General features: G+C 37.4%; 1 protein-coding gene across 5 annotated transcripts in view; it reads right to left on the bottom strand.

The window, feature by feature from the left end:
• kcnip1a (Kv channel interacting protein 1 a) overlaps positions 1-23,396 on the bottom strand; it is a 70,989-nt gene that overhangs the window by 24,023 nt on the left and 23,570 nt on the right. For 2 of the 5 annotated variants that reach the window (XM_056265709.1, XM_056265710.1), the window contains exon 1: positions 6,800-6,999. The exons of the other annotated variants lie outside the window; for them this stretch is intronic. In XM_056265709.1, the coding sequence (XP_056121684.1) occupies positions 6,800-6,857 (58 nt within the window). In that variant the 5' untranslated portion in view covers positions 6,858-6,999. Of the gene's footprint in view, positions 1-6,799; positions 7,000-23,396 lie in introns of those variants that run through there. 5 annotated transcript variants of the gene reach the window in all.

The raw sequence follows: 23,396 nt of genomic DNA, 5'->3' as shown, positions 1-23,396 counted from the left end.
ATTAATTTAGTCAATTATGTTTCTCTAGCAGCAGCTATTCTTCCTGGGGAGATTTTTAACAAAATATTAACATCAAAGCTGTACAACAGCTTTTATAGGCAAGACAAGTAGTTTGTTTAGGCATGGTTTGTAGGGAAATTACAAACCTGCGCACACATATTCAAACGAATTTAACTATAGAATCAATTTTTAATGCGCATGTGAACGCCATCAGAGAACGCCGTCGTCTTAGCGGCCCCTAATGTAATAACAAATGATAATTTTGCTGGAAGTGAATCAATCAAAACCAACTTTAGCTGGAAAAAAACATTATTCAAAAATCGCTATAAAGCCAAAACAATCTCTGTTACCATAAATTGTTTATCTCTGTAAAGCTGCTTTGAAACAATCTCCATTGTTAAAAGTGCTATATAAATGAAGATGACTTGACTTGACAACAATGAAGACAAATACAGAAGTGCACACAACATCATCTAAGTCATCTAACTCACACACACACACACACACACACACACACACACACACACACACACACACACACACACACACACACACACACACACACACACACACACACACACACACAGCACACATATACACTAAACATAACAACATAATCACAATGTAAGCTCTTCTTTGTTCAAAATATTACCACTCTCTGGGTATAATGTAAAATATGAAAATCACATTTCAATTGCTATAGCTCATTATACAGTCATTATTAATTACATAATTACAGTTACTCTAAAGTAAATACAGTCTCAATCTTTTGGAAAAACTAACATTGTGACTCTCTGAGACCAAAAATAACGGGAGCGAGTCCCATTCCACCATTGCTCTATAACACGATGTTCTTTGAATAATAATAATAATATAATAATATACTTTATTGTCCCCCTTAGGGAAATTTGTCTTGGGCACAGTGTATGCTGCATTTCCAGAATAAAAATAAAACATTAAAAAGAAATAAAAATAGATAAGAATTTATAAATCAATTCTAAATCAATCACATGATGTATCTCGCCTAAACAATCCACACAGTAGAGCAAAACATGTTTAATCTTTCAGACAGTGCACGCATTTAGCAAAATGAACTCTCTTTCGCTGCTTATTGCACTTTAATGGTATAAAATCACTTGTTTTTAAACCGCAATGCTTAAAAAAAAGCTTTTGTGACCGCACAGCAACGCCAAGTAGAGTAACCAGAGAAGAAAGTTCAAAATCTCTACCGGTTAAGTTGATTAGTTCGACAGGTAACAAGAAACGCCCTTCACTTGATTGATTTCACTTGATTGTTTCAATAGCTTGTTTTCATATGACGTCACGCCACTGCGTTGCCATGGCGTGAAATGCAAATGGAGGGCAGGAAGTGATTTGCTGTATTTAGAAAGCACTATAACAAACTCAAAATGCCTATGTTTTGCGTCGTTTATGGTTACTTAAATCGATCAAACCACGAGGAGTTTTTATCCTGTACCAAAAGTTGTTGTTCATAAGGGGGGGAAATGCAAGAAATTGACCGAAAAACTCCGGAAAAACGGCTCGCAAACCAACGTCTGCGGTCGGGAGGAGACGAATGGGAAAATGCCCGTGTGTGCAGTGATCACTTCATCAAAGGTGAGTTAATACAACTTAAGTGGCTATGTTTGTGTAATGTGTAACGTTTCCGAACTTTGTAAAGTCAAAGTATGTCTGTAAGACGAGGTAGTTGCTGATATCTACCGCCTCGATGGCAGGAAAATCTTTCAATTCAGTTGAAAATCGCTCCTCTTCATAACGTAAAGGCTCGTCGTACACACCGGGACGAATATCGGCACGCGTTATTCGTTTTTTGTGTTCACACTGAAGCGATTTTCGCTGACAATGAGCCGAGTGGACATGCAAATTCATTCCCTGACATTAGATGGCGCCCATTTGCTCTGCAATACCACTCCAAAACATTCTCTTTTATTAAGATTTAGATGTAGTCGCTGTCGCGTTTGTCATATAGTTCTTTATGTTCCGACAGCAACGAGACCAGCAGCTCTACATTCATCTTGCCTCGCATCTTCCTCGTCTTATTTCTTCCGACGCTACTTGGCGTTTATCTTCTTCGCCGTTACGTATGTGTGCTCGGCAAGACCGTTTTGTGTTTGAGCGCCCCCAAGTTGTGTTTTACTGTAACTTCAGAAGCTCCAGACGCGTGAGCTAAAGCGCCAATCTCATTGGTCGGATAGTTTTTGAAGCGGGGCATCAAACCAAAAAAACGAACCAGAGGCGTTTTTTAAAAAATGACGCTTTTACGCGTGGTGTTTTTCGCGTCGGTGTGCACACTCACATTGGCGCCCTTTGTTTATTCACGAGGCGTTAAACGTCGGCAACATATGTTTGATTTTTTGTTTATATCTTTCTCTTGTAATAGCGTGTAAAGTACAGTACGGACTTTCCTCCATCTCGTCCATTGCGCTCTTCACTCCCTGCCCTCCATCTGAATTTCGCGTGTCATCATAATCACGTGACTGAAACCCAGCTATTATACCAATTGAAATAAGAAAACCGTACTTCCTACAACATCTTTACTCGCTGATAAAGGCTTGGCTCTTGAACTGTCAGAAACGTGAACAATTTTCATTCATTTACTGCATTCAATTGAAATTATTAGTACTCATTTTTATCTGCTGCTAACTTTTTCATATCTAATGCCTGCTACTTCCCTTTATTTTCTTGTTTTTTTTTTCAATTTTGTCTGTACTTATGTCTGTAAATTGTAATGTTTTTATGGTTCTTCTGACATCTGGACTAAGGGTGGGCGATACGCCGGTAGACACGATTAACCGGTAGAGATTTTGAACTTTCGTCTCCTGCTTACTCTACTCGGTCACAAAAGCTTTACATGCCTTTTTAAGCATTGTGGTTTAAAAACAAGTAATTTTGCTAAATGCGTGCACTGTCTGAAAGAGTACTTAACTGAGCGCGTTTTGCCGCGTAATTGGGCTTGTACGAGCTAATACATATCAAAATGCCCGTCTTTGCAAGTTTTCTCGTAAACACAGAGATGTCTTAAGTGAATGTAAACAGTTGAGAAAGAAAATGCATGTGTATCAGTATATTGGATCCGTGCATAAAGTGACAGTTTCATTAATGTTAATCACAACAAAAGAGAGAAAATCTCTCTCTGCTCTTGACCGAATCACTTTTGCACAACACAGTGAAGATCATGCAGTGGTTTTTATACATATGAGTCCTTTATACAATTTATGCAGTAGCCTATTTCTTATATCTAGGCTAGTGCTTCAACTTTTTTAAGGTCGGTCTATTTCATTTGTGTCAATAGCCGCTTTCCGACCAAGTAGTTACAGGAACTTAGTTATAGGAACTGTCCACTTCTAAACAGTTCTAAGAACTACTCTCCCCCAAACTCGGTTTTGCTGTTTGCGTTCGCACTGGCCAAGTGGCCATAGGAACTGGTAGGAGGGGTAAGGGAGTGACGCAAGCACGGCGGCGGCGGCGCCACATACAACAACAACAAACCAGCGTGGAGGAGGCTATCGGAATGTTCCTGTTCTGCCTTGCCGGGACCTTAATAACGAGTACGAACGGCGGCGTTTAAAGATCTTGAGTTCTGTACAGAGAAACACAGAAGACGAAGGCTCCAGCGTAATATGATCTTAAATAATATGATGGAAGAAGATAGAAGAGCAGAGCGCAGGAGGCAAACAAAACGACGGGTAAGTTTAGCAAGCATTAGCAATTAGCTGGTTGAATGCGTTATGTTTGTCTTAAGTTATGAGTTAGCATAGCCTACATAGGCGAATTGCAACAGACAGTGAAGAAAATGTGTTGACAGTGGGCGTGACTTATAAGTTGAACCAATCAACGTAGACCTAGGGAAAGGGAACTAAAAAAGTCCTCGCTCTAGACTAGGTACTGAAAGAGTTATAGGAACTACGGTCTGAGGAACTAAAAAATCCCCAACTTAGTCGGGTCGGAACACGCGAAAAAAAGGGTTCTAGGAACTGCAAAAGTCCCTCCGGTCGGAAAGCGGCTTTTGTTGTATTGTAGTTCTTTGTCCTATTTCTTGTAATTAGTCTCTTAATTCCTTTAATTGATTGTTCAATGTTCTTATTAAGGATATTTCAAAACCCATTTTTCCTAAAAGATCTAAAACTAAATTTGGATCGTGATTAAAAACCTTTTTAAAGGGCTGCACAAAATATCGGAATTAGCGAAATATCGCAAAAAAGTTGAACTTATTTTAACTTGACCGCTGCGATAGCATTGGCAAATAATGGAAAAGTAGAGCAGTGGAATGGAAAAACATGTTCTGTGTGAACATGTAAACCGCCTCTCGGACAGCGCGCAATCCTGCGTTCACCTCTCTTCCGCAGCTTATAAGTATATGAATAATACATATATAAGTTATATGTATTCGGCCATATAAATATGGCCAAATACACACACAATTGTCAAAACAACCATCTTGGTGAGTACTCACGTAAACACAGTCAGTTATGTCTTGAGTGGAGTAAAGAGTTGAGAAAGTTGAGAAAGCTCTGCAGCTCTTAAAGGGTTAGTTCACCCAAAAATGTAAACTCTGTCAGTAATTACTCTCCCTCATGTTGTTCAACCCCGAAAGACTTTCGTTCATCTTCGGGACACAAATTAAGATATTTTTGACTCCTCCATAGGCTTCTAAGGGATGAAAACTTGCCGGCCCAGAGAAGTTAAAGACATTGTTAAAATAGTCCGAGTGACGACAGCGGCTCAACCTTAAGTTTATCAAGCGACGAGAATACTTTCTGTGCGCAAAAAACAAACAAAAATAACGACTTTATTCAACTCTTCATTTCCTTCTCTGTGGGCTTTAGAGATTTCACGTAGTGTAACAGCGCAGCGCTTTGTGTTGTACGTCACACACACACACACACACACACACACACACACACACACACACACACACACATGACCAGCGTCGGCCAATAGTGAGCCTGCGTGTGACGTACAACACAGAAGCGCTGCGCTGTTACACTACGTGAACTCACTCGAGGCCCACAGAGAAGGAAATGAATAGTTGAATAAAGTCGTTATTTTTGTTTGTTTTTTTGCGCACAAAAAGTATTCTCGTCGCTTGATAAACTTAAGGTTGAGCCGCTGTCGTCACTCGGACTATTTTAACGATGTCTTTCATAACTTTTGGGCCGGCCAGTTTCGATCCCTTAGAAGCCTATGGAGGAGTGATCCAGCTCTCAGATTTAATCACAAATATCTTAATTTGTGTCCCGAAGATGAACGAAAGTCTTACGGGGTTGAACAACATGAGGGAGAGTAATTACTGACAGAGTTTTCATTTTTGGGTGAACTAACCCTTTAAAGTGACAGCAGCCTAATAAACCTGCTTCGGTCTGTGCTGTATGTTAATAAATAAAAAATAGACTAAATCACTCACTGCTCTTGACTGACTAACTTTTGTAGCTTTAATAAAAATCAATATTTAATCCATATACATATTTTTACATTTGATTATTCAGTTTTTGTTGTTAAATAAACCTAATGTAGGCCTACCTGAAACCCTAAACCGCTTACTTTTTACATAATGCTACAGTAAAAGAATGTGAAACATGGATGTTGGAACACATAGTCTACCATTTTCAGTTATTAAATACATAAGTTTACATTTATTTTACACACTTAAAGCAATATCGGATCGCATATCGAATATAGCATTATTTAACGCACTTTACTTCAATATTGTGCAGCCCTAATATCATATAACTATTTCCAATCAGCTTTAGAAAAATTGAAAGGAATAGCTCACTTAAAAATGAAAATTCGGCCCTCAAGTTGTTTCAAACCTGTATGAATCTCCTTCTTCGACTGAACACAAAGGAAGATATTTATAAGAATGTGTGTAACCAAACGTTATTTCCATTGACTTCCATAGTATTTCTTTCCTTCATTGGAAGTCAATGGAGCAACTGTTTGGATAGCCACATTATAATATCTAGTTTTGTGTTCAGCAGAAGAAAGAAATTCATACAGGTTCGGAACAACTTGAGGTGGAGTAGCCTAAACGATGACAGCATTATAATTTTTAAGTGAACTAATGTGCATCTTCCGCGTTTAGATCACTGTGTTTGTGTGAACACCGAAGACAGCCAAAACAACAGGTGCTGATGTCTCTCTCTCTCTCTCTCTTGCAGGTTCTCGGACATGAGCGATGGGTCGGGACCCTTCTGACGTGCACACACAATAACACACCAATTTGCCATCGCCCCGTTGCCATGACAACAGTGCTTCCAAGGTAACAGGCGGGAACGGAGCGGGTGTGCGAGTAGAGTTTCAAACGCATACATGACCCGACATCAAAACACACACACACACACACGCACGCGCGCGCGCACACACGCATCAGGCACGCTCTCTTGCTCTTCTGCAAGCTGTTGACTCGCTTCACGGTAAAAACACTACGCAGCTTCATGAGTCACGTAATGCGTGCGTGTTTCAGCGTTTACTTTATTAAAGAGCAGAAACACTGGCGTCAGTCAAACGGCACTTGTTGCACAGCTAAGAGAGGATGTGTGTGAGTCATCTAATTACTGAAAACACACACATCACATCCATGCATGCAACTCAAGGATGCACATACAAACACACACATGCATGCATGCTATTCAAGGATGCACATACAACACACACATTCAGGCATGTTATTCAAGGATGCACACGCAGTTTGAGTCTGCTATATTTGAAGTTCTCGGTCTACCTGTCTGTGTGCGTGAGAGACAGACAGACAGACAGACAGATTGAGTCCTCGTCTTACCTCTTGATGGTCGTCGCTGTCTCGTCTGTAAGCTCAGTGTTCCGACAACCGCCCCCATGTTGTAACAGTCGTATGTGTGCGTGTGTGTGTGTGTGTGTGTCCGTCACGTGCGTTTATATCAGTCGCTTGCTGTGTTTCTCTGTCCAACCATCATCATCCCGTTTTCTCTGAGTCTAATCCAACGCTCCTGCCTCCAACTGCTCTCTCTCTGCTCGCTCCACCCCTCCCTCCTCACACTCGCGTTCTCGCTCTCTCTCGCTCTTTCTCACATACGCACTTGTTCATCTTTACTCTCCATCTCACCAAAACATGCCTGGGTTATATTTTTTTGACCCGCTACATTTATGTGCGTGTAAGAAAATATATTTTGAATGAAAAAAATAACTTTGGGACAATTAAGATTTGTTGCAATCAATGAGATTTGTAAATATTTTTGTTTGACATTAATGAAAACTAAAGCACCTTCCCCCTAATTAAAAAAAAAAAATTAAATCATCAAACAAATAAAGCTTTTTTGACATTCTAATGACAATTAAGCACCTTCCCCTTAAAATGTTAAAACATTATATATATATATATATATATATATATATATATATATATATATATATATATATATATATATATATATATATATATGTGTGTGTGTGTGTGTGATAATCATATTCTAATTTTAAAAAATATCTATACATAATGGTAGAAATTTCTGATGGCTTAATTTTAAACTCATGAATTACAATAAAGAGGAATCAATATTGAAAATCACGAAATAAAGAAATGTCTGTGTTAATTTTTGCCCCCTAAAATGAACCATAAATTAAACTCTTTAGGACAATTAATATTTATTTTTTAAATTATTTTTTAATATAATTTTTCTTTACATTTTAATGACAATTAAGCACCTTCCCCCTTAAATTTAAAATAAGTAAATAAAAATAAATAAAATGTATACGTGTTATAATTGTATTTCTAGTTTTAAAAAGAATTAAATGTTTTTTTTATTGCAATTTAAAATATATATATATATATATATTTATACATAATGGAAGAAATTTCTGAAGACTTCAACTCATGAATTACAAAAATGTGAATCAATATTGAAAATTACAAAATAAAAAAATGCAAAACAAAATCTTAATGGGCCAAAACAAAAAATGTTAATTTAATTTTTTATGCAATTCTTTATCAGTTTCCTTTTTTTACTTGATTTTGTGAGGTTTGTGAGATCTAGCAATTTCGAAGGCTGATTTAAAAGGTCGACTAAATTGACATGCTGCCTTGAATCATTCTTTAAGTCAAAAATCGAAATACAGCATTGCATAAATCCATAAAGACCCATCCCAGAATGCACTGCAACAACATTAATGAAAAGTTTCACCCAAGATGGTGGACAACCCGAGAGAAATTAACTGTACATTTTGTTCAATACCAAAAAGTACCCAAAAATAGGTGCGAGTGACGTCTTCTGTTGCTGCCTAACATACTTTATACGTAGACAGTTAAAGCGTAAAGAGATAAAGTGCATGTTTTCTTATCAATCGTGAGGAAACATCTGCCAAGAACGCCAATGTATAAGCGCCTACATTATGACACCCTCCTGCTGATTCATTAGCATTTCAATGACACCGTCGTTAATTATTAATGAACAGTCATGAATCATCATAAAATGAAACCACAGGATTAATTAAGATTATAAGCGTATAACATGTTAGGTCTTCTTCAGATAAAAGGTCTGAACCCAAGCAGGGTGGTGATGTGGATGTGCTCGAAATACTGTCAATCAATGCATACGCTGATAAAAATGATTCGGTGGTGAAGTAAATGCTACAGAAAAAACAAATACTTTCTACATGAAAAAGGTAGTTCAAGAAAGAATAAAAGTAAATCCTATATTAGCACTCAATTCAAGGTTGTGGAAAATAAAGTGTAAATCTCAATGATATAAGATTAAGGAAAACCTACTCAACTTTTCTAATACTGGTGTTCCCATCATGCACTGGGGCATGAATAATTAGTAAGGTTGATTTTTTAATGTTTTCCAGCTGTATTTACACCGTTTTATCATTGCTTTTTCTTGTTAGGTTTGGTAACTTGCCATTTTGTAACATCTGGATTCATTTTATACTCAAAATGACACATTTATACTCAAAAACGATGTTACTGTCATTGTGGACCAAGTATTGAGGTCTCTGTGTTCAAGTGCCATGTTATTTCTATTATGAAGATTCAGTGTGGAATAAATACAATATCTATTGTATTACTTACTTTGATGTTTTGAAGTAAAGCATACTTTGAAAGTGTGGTTTAATTCAGTGTTATATTGAATGAGTAAAAAATAAATTTGGTTAAATTTACTTAACTTAGTTAAGTAGATGTTACTTAATTCTATATGTTAAATTAAATATAATTAAGTAATATAATTCAATTAAATGTAAAGTGTCAATTAAATGTCAAATGAATGTTAAGTTCAATAGTAAGTAGATTTTACTTGATAATAACAGACAAGTTGTACAGACATTACAGTAATATTTACTTAAAAAGTGTTAGTGCGAATTGTTACGAGGATTTTATCATGCAAATCTTACAAGTTATTCATATACGGTTATGAAATATGAGTATGCATGCAGTATATAGTGCACAGTATGCAGTGACCCTAGACGTATGTTTCCTAAAACTCACTCTTAAAAATGAAGGTTATTTATTGGCATCGATGGTATCTTTTCATCACAGAATCTTTCCATTTCCACAAAAGGTTCTTTATAGTGGAAAAAGCTTTTTTAGATTATTAAAGGGATAGTTCACCCAAAAATGAAAACTCTGTCAGTAATTACTCTCCCTCATGTTGTTCAACCCCGTAAGACTTTCGTTCATCTTCGGGACACAAATTAAGATATTTCTGATTAAATCTGATGTCCTCAGTTGTAAGTCGCTTTGGTTAAAAGCGTCTGCTAAATGACTAAATGTAAATGTAAATGTAAATCTGAGAGCTGGATCACTCCTCCATAGGCTTCTAAGGGATCGAAACTGGCCGGCCCATAAAAGTTAAAGACATCGTTAAAATAGTCCGAGTGACGACAGTGGCTCAATCAAGCGACGAGAATACTTAATGCGCAAAAAACAAACAAAAATAACGACTTTATTCAACTATTCATTTCCTTCTCTGTGGGCCATGATATTTCACGTAGTGAAACTACGCAAAGCTTCTGTGTTGTACGTCACACGCATCACACACATGACCAGCGTCGGCCAATAGTGAGCCTGCGTGTGACGTACGATATATAATATATCGCCCATTATGTTTACATGGTAATGAATGTCACCAACATGTTGCTGTTCGCCCTGTCAGTTAAATACACATCGACAGGGGAAACCAGGCGTCTTTGGGGCGTTATAGGATTTTCTTGACAACTATACAGAATAAGTCCAAATGCACTTGATTTCAAAGCCGCAATCCACTGTTCTGGTGCAAATATAAACATCACAGCGCAAAACGGTGCACACTAATAAAATATGCTTTTCTCTGTTGAGGCATCTGTGCCTTTGCTCATATGAACATCTCACTGCTACAGGGTTTGTGTTTACCAGCAATAGTGTGAACCCTTACTTTACTGAGAAAAGAAACAAAGAAAAATCTGTAATGCAAAATCTTCATAAGTGCCTTTTGTGCATTTGCAAGTGTGTGTTTTTTTCAGAAAGTGTTTATTTACTATTTATTCAAGTTTTTTTTATTAGGATATTTAATTTTTTGACTCTTAATTTCCATGATCTAAAGAATTAAAAGGTTGGGTTACACTTTATTTTAAGGTGTCATTGTTACAGTGTAATTATGTATTTAAGTACTGAGTAATATTAAGCAACTACATGTACTTACTATAGGGTTAGGGTAGGATTTGGTTGAGGGTTAGTTGGATGTAGTTATGCATAATTTACTGTTATTACTATGGTAAGTACATGTAACATACTGTATGTAACAAGGACACTGTATAATAAAGTGTTACCAAAGGTTGTTGTCATTTGAAAGTGTGTATAGGGCTACTTGCATTATTATGCTGTTGTATTATGATTATATATTCAGTGGCATAAAATGGTCTTAAAATGACAATAATATCGTTTATCGCAATTATTTCTGGGACAATATGTCGCACAACAAAAAGTAGCCTAGTTATTGTGACAGCCAGGCTTACTTCTACACTACTAATACAATAATTTCTTCTTTTAATAACTGAAAGGTTCTTTGGGGAACCAAAAATGGTTCTTCTTAGGCATCAAGAAAACCCCTACTTGAGCTTTATTTGTAAGAGTGAAGAACATTAAACTCACTTGAGACGAGTTCAAGAGTTATCGCTCAAGAGACTTACACACTTATGAGATATGATTCCAGTGGATCATTTATGCAAGGGATAATATAGTAACATAAGCCCTGATAACGTGATCCACTAGGCATAAGCATGAAGGGGTTTATCTTAATGCTATTGCACATGATCCCACTCATTACACAGATACTTGGTTGCACCGACTTGTTCTGCCCAGTTTGGGTTTGTGTTGATGAGACATGGATCAAGAGGCCGACAAAAACTGCAAGTGCGACATTTTGCACCTTTTATGACAAACACAAGCGGCAAGAATCTGGCAATTTGAGAAAAGCAAGGCCCCAAAAATGTGTTTTGGTCGATCGGATCACAAGTGGACGGCACTAAATACAGGTGTAAATGGGGTTTAAACTAGGGATGTGCACGAATATTCGAATATTCGATCTGTAATTATTATTCGAAAAATAAAATACTATTCGAATTTTACTACATTGCTTTGCTGGCCGTAAATGCAGTGAATCCATGATAAATCCCAAGCACTAACTCGCAGTTATAATTAAATGCACTGGGTGGCGCTGTGGAGTGTGTTAACAAGCTGTGTGTATTTGATCACATAATGTTGTCGTCTGCCTCGCGAAGTTTGGAATTACTTGAAAACGATCTTACTAAATGGAATTACTTTTGATCGAATTAATTAATTAATCTGAGTTATAATATCATCAACACAATGAGAAATCACATGAAATCCAAACAGTCGAATGAGGAAAGATATCTGTCCATCACTGCATTCACGACTGCAGGTAAGCGCAGCTGGACCCCGCGTGATCCAAAATGATAACTTATCTTATAGCAAAATGATTTTGAGACATATACTTCCTTTAAGTTTTGTTGAGGAGAACATGTTTAGTGCTGTTAGAAACTTAAAACACCGTTATCTTTGTGTCTCTGAAGCGTCTGTCAGCGAAGCGCCTTTTCTCACTCGAGCATAAAGTGCTGGCGGCGCCCCTGCATGTGGATATTGTTTTTCTCAATAAAAACGTGAAACAATATAAACACGACAATCATATGCTGACTCAAGTGTGTGTGTACGACACGTTCTGTACGATATCTGGCGCAATATGCTTTATTAGGCGTTTTTTTCCCCGTTCGCGCTGCTTAAGCATGCTTTTATTAATGCTTTTGTTTTTTATATTTTTTGTTTACACATAGGCCTACTGTTTAATGTTTTCAACTAAAAGAAAACTTTAACATATATTGTAAGCTTGTTGTGTATATTGCCTAATTGTAAGCTTGTTCAGAAATGGTGACAAAAACGGAAAAAAAAATGTAACTTAAAAAATAAGTATTTTTTGTTAAACGTCATTTAAATAAACGAATATTCGAATATTCGATTTTTATGATCCCGAATATTCGAATGCTATATTTTTGAAAAAATGCCCATCCCTAGTTTAAAGCGCATTCGACCGGTTTTTGTAAGTGTAAACGCTCATGTGGTCGAACAGCCACAAATGACCGCCTGATTTCACAATCGGTTAAGATTTTAAAACTCCTGTAGTCTGAGCCCGGCTTAAAGGGGAACTTGGCAACTCTAGCCATTTCTTCGCTGATTTTCACTTTTGTTGTCGCATGTTTTCTCATCGAGCTCCCCTATACAGCTGTGCGGCGTATATTTCACAACACTGTCAAAAACCTCACTTGCGGACCCTCCTCCCGCTTTCTACCGCTGCTTATGTGCATGTGTTATTATCGGACCCGGCCAACTTTATCGTGTGGAGCTGTGTCTACCGAGTGGGTAATACATAATGCAGTATCATAGAATTATGTCGAATTGCCATAAAGTAGGGCTGTAGCGGCGCGTCGATGACGTCGACGCTTCGACGTCAAAAATTCGTCGACGTCATATTTTTTTGTCGACGCTTCTTTATTTATTTATGTATTTATTTTTTTGCACCGTTCCCGGCGGTACAGCTCGCCACACACACGTGGGAGACCGAAACATTGCAGAATCGAGGACGAAACCGCAACCTCTTCACAGAATTCACAACAAAGCCATGCAAAAGTCCCAACAAAAGAAAAAGTCCTAAAAAAACCCAGCTCGCACTAAATCATCGAAGGTATGGGAATACTTCAAATTTAGACCCAAACGTAAAGGTGTCGTTATTTGCGCTCTTTGTCAAATGGAGTTGACATCCCAAGTCTCCCGCATAGTGATAGCGGCTCCCTGATGACTGCAAATTAGTTCAAATCTCCCGGAATCTAGAGCTCGCGAGCTCCAAACCGTGTAGCGCGCGCAGCGAGGGAGAGAGCGAGAGAGCGTGTGTGTGCAAATGTGCGTGTGTGCCTTATGAAGCGCATGTAAACCCCACCCCCGTCAACAAAACCGAAAAATCAGTCCGGATGTTTTTTATGAGCACTGAAAACATTAAAATGAGCACCACATCCAAGTGTGATAGGGCTCATTTGAGTAGCCTACCAAACATTTTACAGTGTAGATACTCTGTAAGAACCAGATCAAAATTGTTGTGCATTGAATGTGCACTCCTGCAATTTCCATGTTACAAAAAAGAATCGTTCAATTAGTCGTTAGATTAGTCGACTAATCGATAAAATAATCGACAGACTAATCGTTTAATTAATAATCGTTTACCCCAGCCCTACCATAAAGCAGTTCATGTTTCTCGCTCGTTCTCGCTTCTCACAAGACTTCCTATTTCCAATTTACCGGGACGTTAGTCCCCATGTTGCAAGGTTGGTTTTCCGCCTGGGAACGCTGGGGGGAGCGGAGAAAGCCACCGTTCTCTCCAGAACAGGTTATTGAACCATTCAAATGATCTCTAAACGGTTTTATTAAGTTGAAATAGTTGCCAAGTTCCCCTTTAAGAGACGAAATCTCCTACGACATTTAGGAGATTTCATGTTATAGTCCCTTTGTGTTGGATTTGCTAAGTATTAAGTATATAAACTGTATGTTTATACGTCTTTTTTCTGTTAATTGCGATTGCCGATGTTTCAACGTTGCAATCAAGATACACTATTGAGCTGGGTTGGACCCGACTCTGAAGCAGGAGCTATAGGGTGTGTTCACACTTGTAGTTCGGTTCGCTTGGTTTGTTTGGTACAGACCCCCAAAAAAACTTAGCGTTCGCATCAGCATTTTAACACTGAACCTAAAGATACTGAACCTAAAGGCATAGTTATATGTTCACAACCTGACTGGTTGACTTTTATTTCGTATATTTACCGAACATCTAAAACAATGCTGTATTTTGGGATAACTGCGCTCGATATGTGTGTAGCTACACATGATGGCATTTTGACCAGCTGAGAACTCGTGAAGGGCTTATAAAATGTGTAAAGGAGTCAAAACAGCGGCAGGAATCCCTCCGTCACACACACACACACACACACACACACACACACACACACACACACACAAACCAAGATATTTCTGATGCCTGTACCGAACTGTGATGGGAAACATCACGACTATGACGAGAAAAAACAGGTATGCTTGAGCGTTCTGTCCTTTTTAGGGTCACATCTTCCTGTTTTTGGTTCGCTTACATGTCTTTGGTCCGAGTTGCATTCATATTTCACTCAAACCGCACCAGAGTTCGTTTGGAAGTGGGCCGAGACTCATCTTTTCAGCGTCTCTGGGTGCTTTCACACCTGCCTCATCTAGTTCGGTTGAATCGCACTAGAGTTCGATGTCCCCATTGGTGCGGTTCGTTTGGGCTGGTGTGAATGCAGCGATCGCCCTCGGGTGCGCACCAAAAGCGGACCAAACAAGCGTTCAAGGAGATCTCGGTACGCTTTCAAACGGACTCTGAAGCGGTTCGTTTGGGGTGAGAACGTGATCCGACCTCGAACAGACAAAGAACTGCACATTTTTGGACTAGACCAGCTGCCGTAGTCCGCTGCGCTGTGCATTATGGGATGAGGACTAATGTTTGTTGACAGTTTGCACTTTTAGCATGGCAGCTCGCGGACAAACTTGGAGTTGTGAGGTGTGGAGCCTCACAGAAATTTGGTCTGATGACCATATTAGGTACCAACTTTAAAAAACTTGAAGAAGCTCAGGGAAAGGGGGTTTCATAGATCGGGGGAATTTCCCCGCACGTTAAAGGCTAATTCCGGTATTTAGCACTTTGAGTCTATTTTCTAGTTTGTTTTGGATGAACTAGAGTGGGGGACACAGAAATTTTGACGATGGGTCCTGTCTCGACTTTTTGACTGAGAATGTAAATGTCTCAAAATATTGCTTATATACTGAATAAAAATGCATGTTATGTTGCTCAATTGATGTTTTACTGTAACAGTTGGGATACGTTACAGATAATGGCATTTATGTAGTTTAACAAAATAAATTATGCACAGAAAATTAAAATACATAAAAAATAATTGTGCACTGGCTCACCTGTTGCATGTGAAACATTAAGCAACATAAAATACATTTTAAATAAAAATCTATATGGGTAGGCTTAGCCTACCTACACTATATTAAGCCTACATATAATAATGTATATTGGTTTCTTTTTTTGCCGCCTCAAGTTTGTGTCGGCTCTCTCGCGTGAGAATCTCGTGTCACGTTTGCGATGTTCAATTAGCCGACAATTAATTTAATTGAGTAAATTCTTGTCGACAATTAATCGATAATCGATTAACCATTTGCATCCCTAGTTGGCATATATCCAGACACATTCAATGTTGATTCCTCTAAGTAGTGATTTACTGTAGTGGCCTAAATCACTTTTTCCGTACAAAACTATATCTATTTCTACAGAGGGTTTTTCAACTGGATGCGATGGAAAGACCCCATGAATACATCTACATGGATAAAGCTGGGTTTAATCTCACCAAAAGGAGAAGGAAAGGCCGTAATGTGATTGGCCATCGGGCCATTGTTGGGCAGCGTGTTGGCAATGTCACATTATGTGCTGCCATCAGCAATCATGGGGTTGTCCACCATCCTGCCAACCTGGGGCCCTACAACACTCCCCAGCTCCTCATTTCCCTCAATCATGTGTGAGATGCTCTGTTAGGGCAGCAGGATGAGCATCCCATCTATGTTGTTGTTTGGGACAATGTGAGTTTTCACAGAGCCCTCCAGGTTAGAGAGTGGTTCAATATGAACCAAGGTTTTATCAATCTTTGCCTTCCACCGTCCTCCCCTTTCCTAAACCCCATTGAGGAATTCTTCTCCTCATGGCGGTGGAAGGTATATGAACGGCAACCTTACACCAGGGTAAATCTCCTGCAAGCCATGGGACTTGCCTGTGGTGGCATAGGTGTGGAGGCATGCCAAGCCTGGATACGGCATGCCAGGGGTTTTTTCCCCCGTTGCCTGGCCAGACAAAATGTGGCCTGAGATGTGGATGAAGTCCTGTGGCCTGACCCAGTACGGAGACATGATGCTGTGGCTGAGTAATGCACTTATTTGTATATTTGTGTACTTTATTTTTACAAGTGGCAAACGCATAAGATTTCTGTTTGTTTTTACAAGTGCTACGTGTAAATGCACAGGTATTTTCTGTTTTGCAACATGCATTTAGCCTACAGTGAACAATAAACATTTATTTCTCCAGCTTCATGTCCTGAGCATTGTGTTTTCTATTTTTCTACGTAGTGTTTAGTGACTGTTCAGTAGTGTTTTTAATTTGGATTGACTCGGGGCACGATTTGACAACATAGTTCAGTTTTGAGCACAGATTGGACTGTTTTGAGGTGAAAGTTTGGTTTTGCAAGAAGAGTCTGAGGTTTTGTGAATGTAGCTTGAAAATGGGGTTTTGTGTTCACAGTTTAGAGAGAAGGAGAGCAGCTTTCAAGAAATGTGTCTTACACTCTAAAAAATGCTGGGTTGTTTTAACCCAAATGTGGGTCAAATATGGACAAACCCAAATGTTGGGGTAAAAATGTAATTTAAAATTTTAACCCAACTTCAACTTTCACTTTCAACTGTAAATTTTTTAATTACATTTTCAACCCAACATTTGGGTTTGTCCATATTTGACCCAAATTTGGGTTGAAACAATGTGAAGCAATCGAGAAAAACTGTAAAAAAAGGAAGAGTGCCATTGCATCAGGATGTTCCATCAGAGACAGAATAACGTTGAGATATAGGGCCGAGACGTCCATCTCCTCTCTCTCTCTTTCTCTCCTCAACAGAAACAGAAAGAAATGGGTTTTTCTCCAGACATGATACGAGTGTTTGATGTTTTACACCCAGCAGTGGTTTAATAAAGATTGGAAAAGGAGGATGAGGCGATAGAGCGAGAGAGAGCGGCGAGAGTGAGAGAGGGAGAGAGAAAGAGAGAGAGAGAGAGCGAGAGAGAGAGAGAGCGCGAGAGAGAAGGAGAGAGAGAGCGAGAGAGAGACAGACGGCCTCAATAACATACTGTCGTCCCTGTGGAAGGGAATTGGCTATAGAGTTATATTAGAAGGTCTCTGACAGAAGGGATGAGAAAGGCAGGGCATGTTTTGATCGAATGGTTGTTGCCGCCTGTTTCTACACAATGATGTCAGTCAAATAGTGAAGAAAGCGACTGCGTGTCAGAAAGCATGAATATAAATGATGCTGCGCACTCACGTGTGTCATGAAGAGATGGGCAATATATAACAGAGCCAATATTCACAGCCTTAACGGGGTTACACTTTATTTTAAGGTGTCATTGTTACAGTGTAGTTATATTTAGGTACTGAGTAATATTAATGTACTTGTAATATATAGGGATTATATATATATAGTTGCATGTAATTATACATCATTTACTGTTATTACTATGGTACGTACATGCAACACATGTAATAAGGACACTATATTTCAAAATCTGTCATCATTCACTCATCCTCACGTCGTTCCAAACCTTTATTTCTGTGTCAGAACACAAGAGATGCAGTATTCTGATGAATGCTGGTGTTCAAACATCATTGGACTCTATTGATTGTCACTGTATGGATGGACAAAAAAAAAATCAATTTCTGCAGATGAAAGGAAGTCATACAGGTTTGGAACAAAAAATAAAAATCACAGTATTTTCATTTTTGGGTGGAGTATGCCTTAAAAAATTTGACTTTTTTCCAATCAGAGTAGCAATTATTATTTAAAACAGTCATTATTATCTTATTATATAGTCATTATTATACATATGTATAATAATATATATACCAGAATATATACGTGTGTGTGTGTGTGTGTGTGTGTGTGTGTATAGCCATTATTATACATATGTATAATATATATACCAGAATATATACTGTATATATATATATATACATACGTGTGTGTATGTGTGCATATATATATTAAAATATTTAAATGCAAACAAAAACTATGACAGTCTTGTTGAAGGCATAAGTAATGAAGGTATGTTTTGCACTTTTTTGGGAAGGAAGAATTCTATTTAAATAAAAAAAATTCATTTGCACTCATTTATAATATCAGGGTATATGCAGGAATCTTGAAGTTAATTTTAATACCTTTTCCAGACTTTTTCAAGACCTTCTCAATATTTTTTAATACCTCACCGCCACTTCAAGCTGTAACCATTTACATCAGTGATACTTTTAACTTAACAGTTTTAGTTTGTGATAAAGACTATAGACCACTCTGATAAAAAAAAAAAAAAAAATCAAATAGGCTGGGATAGTAAATCAAAGCAAAGTTTATTAAAAAAACAAAACAAAACTTTGCTCCACCCTCAACAACAATCATGCTGACATGTGCCTCAGTTCTTCGTTTAAAAAAAATAATAAAAATGACTAAATTCACACACTTTTACGATGTTTTTGGGACTCAAACTGTTGGGACAGCTAATTCAGAAAAAATTAGGGATGCACCGAAATGAAAATTCTTGGCCGAAACCGAAAACCGAAAAAGAGGAACCCAAGGCCGAAAAAACGAAAACCCGAAAGAAATTATGCCAATTATAAGTACCATTGCATTTATGGTTATGACTGTGTACAAACTTTACTAAAATCAAGGCATTGCAATTGCATAAATAAACATTTTCAAAGAATAAAATCAATTACAAATTATGCAAATATTTATTTAGCACAATGCACAGTATAAAATAAAATTCAAACTAAAATGTTTAACTTGACCCCACTCATGTGTACATTAAATACTAATCTGCTGGCCTGCAGAAAGGTTTTAAAATGAAATGTTCTCTCATAAAAACAAAGCCGAGCACGAACTTCTCATCACACCAGCACCCAGTTTGCACGTCTAAATAGTTGATAACGTTTTAAAAATGAGCATACACTAGCATAAAAAGCCATTTTAATGAACAAAGGTCCATGTTTAATACAAATGTACACGAAACTTAATGAAATATGTTTAGTGAAATTAGAAAATATTTAAGAGAGCGTTAATTTAGTACATATTCCTATACATATTTTGTTGTAATGTCACAAGTAATAATCTCAGGGTTTACTGGGTTTTACATGATTATTTTTGTATTGGTGGTGGTACTAAAAAATAAACATTGTCACGTGTTTATCTTTCTTCTTCTCACCGATTCCTGATGGTTAGAGGACAGTTACTTGAGTCGTCCCCTGTCGTTTCAAAGAATAGTAGCTACAACGGCGAACGCGTCAAGTATAAACGCCTCGACCGTTTGGAGAGGTGCGCGCGCTGTCTGTGGAGACTCGCGCTGCGGACGCAGGCGAAAGTATAAACAAGGCTTCCGTCTCCTCGCGGGTTCAGATATACTGAAATACGTCCACACCGCAGGCATGTTGCTTCAGACAAGCACGTGCAGGTCGCGGTTTCTGTTTGCGTCATCACAACATTTCGGCCGTATTGTTTCGGTGATAAAAGTCTTTCGGCCGAAAACCGAAAATGCACTTTTGGGCTATTTTCGGCGGCCGAATATTCGGTGCATCCCTAGAAAAAATACTTTCAAAATTTAAGACTTTATAAAGCCGTGATAAGACTTTTTAATACTTTTTAAGGGTCTTAATTTTCACAAAATTGATTTATCACCTTTCAATACTTTTCAAGACCCCGCGGATACCCTGAATATATTTCAAAGAACAGCAATATTTACCTATTCATATTTTGATAAAACAAGTTAATAAAATGCCACATGAAAAATGCCACACAAAGACTTCAGTGAACTTTAAACGATAAGGGAAACGATTCGATAAAATAGCCAGCTTCAAATTATTCAAAGTAATGAATCAAATTGAAACTTATATTGCCAAATACTGTCGGGCTGTAGTAACGTATTACTCGAACAACATAAGGATTCATTTCAGCATAAATCACTTCACATCTGTTATTCTTGCAGGAGCGGATGGAGCAAATGTGCAAAAAAGAAAAAGAAAACCCTGTGCATGATAAAAACATTATGTAATTCATTTATGAATCGTTTTCCAATTAAGGCAAGAAAAGCAACACACACACACACACACACACACACACACACACACACACACATACACACACACAATTATAAAGTCTATCTGAAAGGACTGTGTTGTGCAGGCCTCAGTAATTATTATGCATACAACAGCATAAATCAAATGTCATTTTTAAAAGCACACATATTAATTCGACAAACAATCACACACAAACACCAAATATGCACATATTAGCTCGACTAAATCTATTTGTCGGGTGGAAAATGGAAATATGATTAAATGAACATTACCTAGCCTGATTGTTCAGATCTCAGAAGTAAATCTTGTATAACAGTGTGACTCTGTGACGACATTTTACATAATTTACTAATAAACTAATACGGCTGTTTATCAAAATGTGTTCTGGAGACGTTATTTCCATTGTGCCGCACTGTTTATTTTGAAGATGTCAGCCGGCTCTCAAGGATGAAACTTTCACCCGATTCATAAATCATGCCATGCAATCCTTATAAAAAAAAATGTACCATGGTAACTTAAATTTCTGCAAAAAGTGCTCCATAAACTTTAATTATTCCACTTACTTCATGATTACCATGTGCAGGCTTATATAATGTGTTATGCATTTTAATAGGTTTTTATAATTATTATAATAATAATAATAATCATCATTATTGTTAAATTAAGTTTATTTTATTATAGTTATTAATATTATATAGTATTGTCAATAATACTAAAAATAATGTTATGTAATAAGTTACTATTATCATTAACATTATAATTAAAATCATAATTATTAGTTGAAATTATTATTATTTAAATTAAATGTAATATTATTCTTATAATTAATATTATATTAAGAACAATAATAAAACATCAGTTATATAACAATTAATAATAGTAAAAATAAAATAACATTTTTGCACCACAAAATGAGTCCAAGAAAATAATTTTTGTAAAAGACAAAGAATATTATATTCAATATTTTTGTCATTAAGCTGAGGTGCTGAGAGTTTGAACCTGACACTTCTTGCTCCTCCTCTTCTCTCACTTCTAATAAAAGTGGTAAATGGCCGACATTAAAACATGGCTGAATACGCTGATTTCACGCAGCCGCCATTTTGAATTTGAAATCCCTCCGGTGGGAAGAAAACCGGAAGTGTCGCTTTTAATCATAGGAGAGTCTATGATTGCATAGGAGAGTCTATTTATTGCGATGCCGTATTGTTGTGTTTAATGTAGAAATTAGTTATTCTAAAGATGTACATACATTTCTTTCATACTTTAGACTATATACTACGGAAGCCCTGAACCGCAACGTAAAAAAAAAAAAAATCTAGCATTTCGAGATTAAAGTCGAAACATTTCGAGATTAAAGTCGAAACATTTCGAGATTAAAGACGAAACATTTCGAGATTAAAGACGAATCATTTCGAGATTAAAGACGAAACATTTCGAGATTAAAGACGAAACATTTCGAGATTAAAGACGAAACATTTCGAGATTAAAGACGAAACATTTCGAGATTAAAGTCGAAACATTTCAAGATTAAAGTCGAAACATTTCGAGATTAAAGTCGAAACATTTCGAGATTAAAGACGAAACATTTCGAGATTAAAGTCGAAACATTTCAAGATTAAAGTCGAAACATTTCGAGATTAAAGACGAAACATTTCGAGATTAAAGTCGAAACATTTCAAGATTAAAGTCGAAACATTTCGAGATTAAAGTCGAAACATTTCGAGATTAAAGTCGAAACATTTCGAGATTAAAGTCGAAACATTTCGAGATTAAAGTCGAAACATTTCGAGATTAAAGTCGAAACATTTCGAGATTAAAGTCGAAACATTTCGAGATTAAAGTCGAAACATTTCGAGATTAAAGCCGAAACATTTCGAGATTAAAGTCGAAGCATTTCGAGATTAAAGTCGAACATTTCGAGATTAAAGTCGAACATTTCGAGATTAAAGTCGAAACATTTCGAGATTAAAGTCGAAACATTACGATAAAACAGTCTTCCATAGAAGTGTGTGCATTCATAACAGTGCGCGTCCACTGGCTCAGAGCGTGTGTGTGTGTGTGTGTGTGTGTGTGTGTGTGTGTGTGTGTGTGTGTGTGTGTGTGTGTAAAGAAATGCACTTGTGAAGTCGAACTGCCATGGATCAACACAAAATAGTAGCTTTTTACTTTTATCTGGGCTTTCAACAAAATTTAATCTGTGCTAATCTACCAACAAGAATTACCCTGGCGTTACGAGCGCACAGACTCCGCCGGAGTATCACAATCTGGTCCACACTTTATGTGCCAGTGTTTTTGAGGTGTTTTCGTGGTCGTCTAGGCAACACTATCTGGGTCGAGAACACAACAGTAACCGTTCTGTCTCCCTCTTCACCGCAAATACGTTCCTCAGATTTAATAACCACTAATGGTGGTTGAGGAGATTCTCTGATATGATTGTAAAGCGCTTTGAGTGTAGGCCTAGTAGACATATGAAAGCGCTATATAAATGCCTCATTCATTGATAAAGCCGGATCTCTCCATCCAGTCTGAAAAGTGTTTTCCGGGTTGGTTTTCCTATAGGCTAAAGTCTATTCCGGCGCAGTATATTTTATAACGTCCTAATGGTAGCCTAATGCTGGTAGATTGGCACCTGTTGAATTTCCTTTTGTTGAAACAAAACACACACACACACACACACACACACACACAGTCAGTGTGAAACACTCGCTATGCACCATTATTAATGCCTGTGTGTGCGACAATGTGAAACAATGGCAAGCACACACGCAACTTCTACGGAAGACTGTATTCTCGTACTCTCGAAATATTTTTACTTTAATCTCGAAATTGATCGACTTTAATCTCCTTTTTTTTTTTTACAGATTTTTTTTTTTTTTTTTTTTTTTTTTTTTTGCGGTTCAGGGCGT

This window comes from Rhinichthys klamathensis, unplaced genomic scaffold (assembly GCF_029890125.1).
Source record: "Rhinichthys klamathensis goyatoka isolate OS25496 unplaced genomic scaffold, OSU_Roscu_1.1 h1tg000238l_1, whole genome shotgun sequence".
Lineage (NCBI taxonomy): Eukaryota > Metazoa > Chordata > Actinopteri > Cypriniformes > Leuciscidae > Rhinichthys > Rhinichthys klamathensis.
Note: the sequence above shows the minus strand (reverse complement) of the source record. Positions and strands in the feature narration are given on the sequence as shown.